The 8,067-nt window shown below is 37.2% G+C and overlaps 1 protein-coding gene across 1 annotated transcript; it reads right to left on the bottom strand.

Moving 5' to 3' along the window:
• Positions 1-3,508: 3,508 nt before the first annotated feature.
• On the bottom strand, positions 3,509-8,003 carry LOC141798009 (proteasome subunit alpha type-6-like). Its single transcript, XM_074679768.1, has 7 exons — positions 7,763-8,003; positions 6,854-6,948; positions 6,365-6,446; positions 6,033-6,188; positions 5,505-5,683; positions 4,127-4,221; positions 3,509-3,929 (listed from the first exon to the last, which is right to left on the bottom strand). Exons 1-7 carry the CDS (start codon positions 7,836-7,838, stop codon positions 3,872-3,874), a joined length of 741 nt encoding a protein of 246 aa, XP_074535869.1. The 5' UTR covers positions 7,839-8,003; the 3' UTR covers positions 3,509-3,871.
• Positions 8,004-8,067: the final 64 nt, after the last annotated feature.

Genomic DNA, 8,067 nt, shown 5'->3' with positions numbered 1-8,067 from the left:
ATCAGGTGCTAAGTGGTGCAAAGACAGTCACAAACTGCACAAGTTAAATGACAGACAAACAACACAACATGGGGGCAGACTTTCTGGAATGCAGGGTGCAAAAAAAAAGAAGGTACAGTGGTCATTTTTAAACTGAACACCTTGTGGCTGTTAATGCCACTTTTGTCCTCATTCTACATCTTTTGTTTCCTTTTGACGTTGTGTGTTCTCACCAAGAGGCGCACTGAACACACTCCCCGTTTTCTTTTGGTAGTTAAGGATTTTAAAACAATAATTTCAAAAACCCCACAGGGAATAATCAAATGAAGCTCCTGAGCCCTAACAGTTAAATTCAGCTCATTGTCCAAAAGTGAAGTTTGTTTCAGGTTTTCAATTAATACTTCAGAAGCAAGGTGATTTTCATGTGACATTAAATTTCATATTGTAGCCGGTTAAACCATATAATGGTGACAGGCTGGATTCCAAATGCTGCTTGAATTAGTCTTCAGTTAAAACCACAATAGGTACCTACACTGGTAGGAGAAATGCAGTCAGTTTTATTATTAATCTGTCTTTAGTCAAACAGAACAGAAAAGCCAAAAGTGATTCAAAGTAGGGAAAATATAGAGATGTACTGCAGAAAGAACTTTCTAAATGTGTCTGCACACTGCCTAAAGAGATAAACGTTTATAAAAAAATAAATAAATAAAAGTGTTCACTTACGGTTCCTGTATCTTCTTCGTTTGAAGAAGATATGACTCATGTTACCTTTAAGCTGAGGTTGCAAAATTGTGTTACCTTTATTTGTTAAATGTTGCAAAAATAAAATTGGAAACCAACTGATTCAAAATTATTCAGAAAAGAGAAAAATCAAACCAGTCTTGAGATTTGGTTCCTGAAATTATAATGTTCTGAGAATGTGAAACTTACATCCTATCACTGATTTATTGATGATTTTTAAGAGTGTTGTCTTTTTTAAAATAATACTATATGCATACTTTATTATACAACTTTATGACCACCAGTTAGATTCTTGCGACAGTGTGTACAGCTGACGGACTAATCACTGGATTCTTTTTCTTTCTGTACTCATACAAAGTGAAATACTGTTGATTCTTACTGAGTTTCTGTCTTCTGTGTTTTTCCAGGTTTTGTACATGTGGAGCAGCTGACTTCAAGAAGGCAAGGCAGAAAAAAGACGGGTCCAACTTCAAGGAACAAAACACTGAAACTTTTTTTTTCTTACTGCCAGTTTGGATTCTGGGTACCATCAGAGGCATATTGTTTCAATGTGTGTGTTTTCTTGTTTCAGCTCATTAATACTCCCTATCATCTGTAGCCTCCACATTCTGTGAACTTATCCGCTCTGACGACTGCCCCAAAAGTCCCACTTGATACACGTCTGCCTGTCAGATAAAGTGGACACAGGAGAATTAAGTTAAGAGGCCTATCAGTGTAACTCAGGATCGTCTTGAACTTGTAGCTTTAAGGGGACTAGCGGAGCTTTTTACTGCTCTCACTTTAAGTCACTGGTTCAAGCCTCTCAGTCTAAATCCTAATTGTGTCTGCAAACAAACAAAGGGATCCACTCCTCATTCAGTCCTCCAATAAGTGTCAGAAGTAAGTAAATGAGAGCAGTCACATAAGTCATATTTAAGATTTCAGTGTTGCCTTTTCAGGATTATTTTCAAGGCTGAAATTTGAATCCACAGGCCAGAAAATATGGCTTTGATGGCAAAACCCTTCACTGATAGAACAAGCATTTAAAGAGTAAAAAACTGAAAAACTGAAATTATCAAACAGAAAATATTCAACGTAGTTCTTGTTATGTAGATAAATCCATCCTCGCAGCATTTCAGGTTAGTAAGGATGTAAAAAGTTAAAAAGTTAATATAATAACATTTCATTTATTTTTAAATCACTCTTGATGAAAATAGTTTTTCCTGTTATTTCACCATTTTTCTTCTCAGTGTGTGTCTTCCTGTTATCAATAAAGCAAAACCTGCCTAACACTGCTGTTGTCTATTCATGTTTTTCTTCAGACTGCACGCACAATTCAGTATTTTAACAGGGCAGAGATAAGTCTCCTCAGATCTGAGGGTCACCACGGTGAAATCTTATGACACAGACAAATGCATACATAACAAGACGTCTGGCCAGGATTGGTTATCTGACAAACACACGCAGTGTCCGAAGACTCGGAAGCAAATTTGTTTACAAGGGTTAAAATAGTTTTCCCCAAATAGTAAAGCACACAGAAAAAACACTGAAATCTATTATGAAAGGGGGGGTGGAGGCTGACACAACAGTGCCATCTAATGGTCGTCTAAAGAAAAGATATTTGATCGCACAATTGGAAGCAAGTGTTACTGAAGAGTACTGAGGAAGAATTAATTCTGGGATGGTATCAAGACTGTTTGAAATAACAGACTAATAGTGATACTCTTTTTAATTCTGTTTAATTGTTGTCTCTCTTTTATTTAATAAGCTTTGAAATGTGATTGATGATTGTATGTAGTTTCAATCTCAGATCTTTTTCATAGACTATACAAATCCGCCCATTGACGATTTTTTCCTCCTCATTCAACCATGGAAACAAATCAGAATTGATCAAAAAGGGAACTTCTTCTTCTGCATAATAAAAAGTGCATGTCATATCATTGTCTGATTTACTTGAATAGCCAAACACAAGGGCATCTATAATAGAGAGTTTCCGATCAAGTGACACACTTAATCCTGAGTCCTCATCCACTCTTTCCACAGTCCACAAATATCCTGTCCTGTGGAGTTGGCCCAATTGCTGCCCTGTGGATCAGTGGTGTTCAATAAGGGTTGTGGTACCTGTATGTCCTCTAACAGTTACTGTATCAGTGCAATAAAATATGAACTTCCATAAACTACACTCTCTCTATATTAATGTGATATTAAAAAAAAATGTAATTATGCACAAGTTTGAGTTTGTATGTTGAGATATTTCCATCCATTCAAACCAGTATAGATATCAAATGACTGAAAAATATAAAAAGATCCTTTGTTCACATGATATGTCAGTTGGTGCCAAAGCTAAAAAGAATACTTGAACACTTCATTAGCATTTTTGTTTGTAAAAAACAGAAACAAATTATTGCAGCTCATTGAGTGATTTTTAGTAAAAGCTGTGAAGTGAATCAGACACTCATGATGAAGGGCTTAAGTTGTTTTCTTTCAGCTGGTTTTATACCACATAATTTTTTGTTCAGTCATGTTATGTATGGATGATTGTCCAAAATAAGTGTAAGTTCAAATTTTTTTCATTTTCTTCTTTCGACTGTATGCTGTCTGTGAATCAAAATCAGGCTTTACTGGTTCAGTAGCGCCACCTGCTGTTCAAGGAGGGAAGTTTTTAAAGGGGATATTTTTCACAAGAGGAATGACCGTGAATTGGTTTTAATCAAGAGCTGAAAAAAACAATCCTCTTCTGAAAATGTTCCTTATGAATTAAAACAGAAAAAAAACTATTTTTTTTAATGATTGATTTTATTATGACCGCTGTTTTAAAGAGGTGTACAGTGACTGTAATGAACTTTTTAATGAAACTCTCCAAGTGTAAAGATGACAACCGGGCTGATATTATAAAAATATGGAAAACATGTTGTATCCATTCAAAAACCATAAAGGGGTCGTTTCGAGCCACCAGATATTTGTAGTGAGGACTGTGTCACTTGATTAAACTGACTGTTTAGTGATTCCACTGAAAATCTCAGGTGAAGTACTTGCATCAGTCCTTCATTTACAGTTTCTTGGTCTTTCTACGAACATATGGAATTTTTAATTGATTTGAACAGAATGTAACACACTGGTATCAAAATACTAGGATGCTCTTAATCGGGGCCTGATGTTTGTGTTGACACCTTTACTCCCGTTCTGCTATGGCAACCAGATGAGCTTCTATGTCTTCCTCTGACAGCGTCCTGCAGGAGAAAGCAAGGCGGAGATGAGTGGAAGAGAGAAAATGGGAGCAACATTGAGCAAATATCTGAATGAATGATGTTCAAAATACATAACCCCTAACCCCAAAAAAGACAGAGTGGGAAAATATCTCCAATATCCATCAGTGTGGAAAAGAGTATAATGTTTAATCAATAAAGAGTCTGTCCAATAAAAATACCTGAACTTTGGTCTGTCCTTGGTGACCACACCAATCTCCAGCTCAGTGGCCTTAAAGTCCATAGACAGGACAGAGGACAGGCACGAGATGGCCAACTGCAAAGAAGAAGGTGTGTTGAGTGTGTTGGATAGCTGAAACACATTAATGTCTCTGTAACAGACTTTTCAGTTGTCTATTGATAAGGCTTCACCTCACATATGTATACCAGAAATCTGCTGTTAGAGATTAAGATCTGGTGTATTTACAATAGTTAGTGCAGCAAAAACTTCTGGTTTAGCTCATCTTTAGCAACTAACTGCAATTTAAGTTAACTAGATCTTAAATTTTAAAAAAGTTGTATAGCACTATGTAATAATTATTGCTGAACTTAACAGGGATGGGCACTGGTAAGATTTTATCAATCTCAATGCCCTAATTGATTCTGCTTTTGGATCCAATTCTTTATCAATTCCCTTATTACTTCCTCCTGTGAGTTTTCTCTTTAAAAAATTAGCTTCACAAGTTTTCTGGGTCAACAACATTAACTTAAGTTTATAAGTGAATAAATATGTAATTGGTCACAGGATATCTCTAGGTGTAAATATACAGAAATAAGTAAAAATCGCACATCATGTGACGCTGATGTACTGTTTTGTAATATCTTATTGACTCAAGTAGGCCATCTAGTGTCTCAAAGTGGTTATAGCATTATTCTAAGTTTTTTGGAACCTTGCTTTGGCTATGAAGCCAGCCATGAGCCTGCACGTAACTTTTCTTTCATTTGCCTGCAAGTATTTTGACATTGGAGTTTCTAGTATTCTCTACAAAACGTAATAGTGATATGTTTCTGTGATGAAAGTTAAAATTCTATTCTAAAGCTGAAGTTATACGATGTATGCTAACCGCTAGCATATCAATGCAATTTTCCATTTACATTAGCATCAACCTAGCACTATTTTATTAATTATTTTTGGTAAAATAGGAGATTTGTACTATGTTGAATGTACTGAATAGGAATCTCCTGTGAGAGAGTAATGTACAATTCTTTGTGAGTTCAGTTCTTCAGTAAAACTACTGAATCAGAGTTTTCTTAGAAAACGTTATCTAACTGCTAAACTAAGATAGCTGTGGCAGACTAGTCAAGTAAGGTCCCGCAGCTCCAGCACAGTGTAAAGAATCAATAAGGGAATCATTAAACAAAAAGACTAACAATATTGATGGATTGAAACATGTCTTATTGTTTCTCAACAGGAACTGGGTTTCGCTTCCCACCCCTAGGACTTAAAGAGCCAAACAATGCTCAGGATTAAAAATAAAGCTGTCTTATGAAAATTCTTCTCAACCTGTTGAGGTTGTGAGTCACTGGTGAACAGCACAGATTAATCAGACCACTTTTCACCTGCACTGTTCTGTCGTGGCTCAGCTCGGGTTTTTTCTTCAGTTTCTTCTCCAAGTAGCTGTTTGCTTCTGTTTGTTTGGCCCCAACTGCGGTGGCTCTGAAGCCGCAGTAGTATCCAGCAGGGTCACATTTATACAGCACAGGACCCTGCTGGGGGTCTATAGCCACCATCATCATACCTGAAGAAAACAAGAATGAGGAATAGATAGAGAGACAAAGGAAGCATTGCACTGAGCAATTTTTAAACAGACCATTTGAAGAAAAAGAGGTAAAAAAAAGTGAACAAGCTTGGGGACAAACATTATATATGGAATTGCTATGGGAATCATCCTGAGGACAGAGGCCGAGCAAACCATATTTTTGATATTCAGGAAAAAGTCTATTAAAGAGAACTAGTTACTTTTTTATTATATTTATATTTATACATTATATTTATAAAAATCAAAAGAAAGGACCAGATGTTCATGATTTGCAGAATGAACAAAGACATGGACGCCCACAAGACAGAATTCAATTCCCTGTACTCACAGCAGCCTAGAGGCCTCATTTCGGCATTCTGTGTGTACACCTGGGAGATATCAGCCAACCTGCGGCACAACGCCTCCGCCATGATGTCATAGCCAAACTTATATTTCCATTCTCCTGCTTCCACTCGTGCCCGATGGACCTGAGAACGACTGTCCCCTGCAACAGACAGAGGAGGGAGGATGGAGCCAGTAGAAGTCAACATAAGCAAATTCATTAACAAAAAACAGATTCACATGACCCATTATTTATGAAATACAGCATTAGTGATTTAGGGAAGATGAAAACAGCTAGGCAAGTATTACAATCACTTGAAAATGCATGCATATAAGCACCATTTTGTCCAGTCATCACACAGCCGATGCGTGGGGTGAGTCTGAACATGTTGGTCACAGTAGAGGAGTCCAGCAGCTTGTCCTACAGCAAAGGAAAGGAAAAGGAGAGACACTTTTTAACTTGCAAGTTAAATTATTATGTAGTGGGAAGTTTTAATCTCTGAAAGAGAAAATACATTTTATTTACAAAGGGTGCAAAAACAAAGATTTAGCACCCTTTAATCAAGAGGTTGGGTGTGATTTTGGACAACAAAATAACAGAAATTGTAATATTAGCTGTGCAGATAAGCTCAATATATAGCTTGAAGGAAAACGTTTTTAGCTTGGTAACATAAGTGCTTGAATTGCCAAAAAGAATCTAGTTCATGTATTTGACTGTCAGATCAGCAAAAGCCTCGAGTCAGGACTCCTGTGTAGCGTCACTGTTTCGCTTGAACTAAGCGTATAAGCATCCAAGTGAAAGTGTGTTTCTGCATCATATCATCTTACAGGGATTTTCTTTTGTGTGACTACCACAGCGCTGTCTGTCCCCCGGATCCCCACAGATGTCAGCCCACTTTGGGAGATGGCTTTGAAGGCATACTCTGCAAAAGGAAACAGGTGAAACACAGATTATAAAAAGTTCATCATCCAACATAACAGTTCAGGATCTGATATGGAAACAGTGTATCTCCTGCACTCTCATGCTTCCACACATTTAGTTTCCTTTGATGAGTTTATGTCAGATGTACTTGAGATCCTCAACTTAGCATCAGATGATCACTAATTGTATTCCCTCAACTAGAAATGCACAAAACAAGCACATAAATAAGTTTATGAGTAACCTAATGTTTCTATCTGTCTTAGAATAATAAAGTTGAGAACTCAAGAAAACTGAAGTCACTTTTTGACAAAGCCAGCACTGTAATCCAGAGATTTCCAGACAAATGAATTGAGATATTAAGGAAAACAGCCTCCATATCCCAGAGGAACAAAGTTTAAAAAAGACGAAGGTAAATGTCCACTTAAGGCCTCCGTACAAAGCATCAGTAACAAAGTTACAACTTGAAAAAAAATATATTGGAGGTAATTTATAGGTTCTTTTATGATATTCAAGCTATAAAATCGTATGCAAATTTTCATTTGACTTTGGGCGAGTCATCCTAAGGTTAACCTTAGATGTAACAGGAACACATATTCAAAAGCTTGTGAGCACACCTTGATGCTAACTGCATTCAACCAAAGTATTACCAGGAGGCTAACCACCTTAGCCAAAATGTTATGCCTACATATTGTCTGTTACTGTCCATATTTGTAGATCTACGTATGTTACATTGAGATATCTGTAGGCTTCTCTTGTGTAGCTGCAAATATAAAAGCATAACTCGGTAAAATCTGCGGAGTACATGTGTTTCTTACCGACTTGGTAAAGGCGGCCCTCCGGTGAAAATATGGTGATGTGTCGGTCGAAACCTGCGTTTGACCCGCGCGACATGTTTTGGCTCCGCTCGTGACCTCAGGTGAACTTTACGGCACCTTGTGTCGGTGTTTATCGGACTGAAGATTAGTTAATGTAAGTTTTAGTTTGAAAGTGGAAACATGTCCAGGCTGCTGCTGCTAAGTGATATGCTGTGTAATGGAGCAACTTCCCCGAATTTGTTTTTACTTTCTGTTTCACTTGTTGTCGGGGATGTGCAGCTCTGTGGACGGCCTCTCTGTTTTAT

The sequence above is a fragment of the Halichoeres trimaculatus genome, unplaced genomic scaffold, assembly GCF_033239565.1.
Source record: "Halichoeres trimaculatus isolate MK-OKI-2021-1 unplaced genomic scaffold, fHalTri1.1 fHalTri1_scaffold_9, whole genome shotgun sequence".
NCBI lineage: Eukaryota > Metazoa > Chordata > Actinopteri > Labriformes > Labridae > Halichoeres > Halichoeres trimaculatus.
This window is presented reverse-complemented; position numbering and strand designations above follow the sequence as displayed.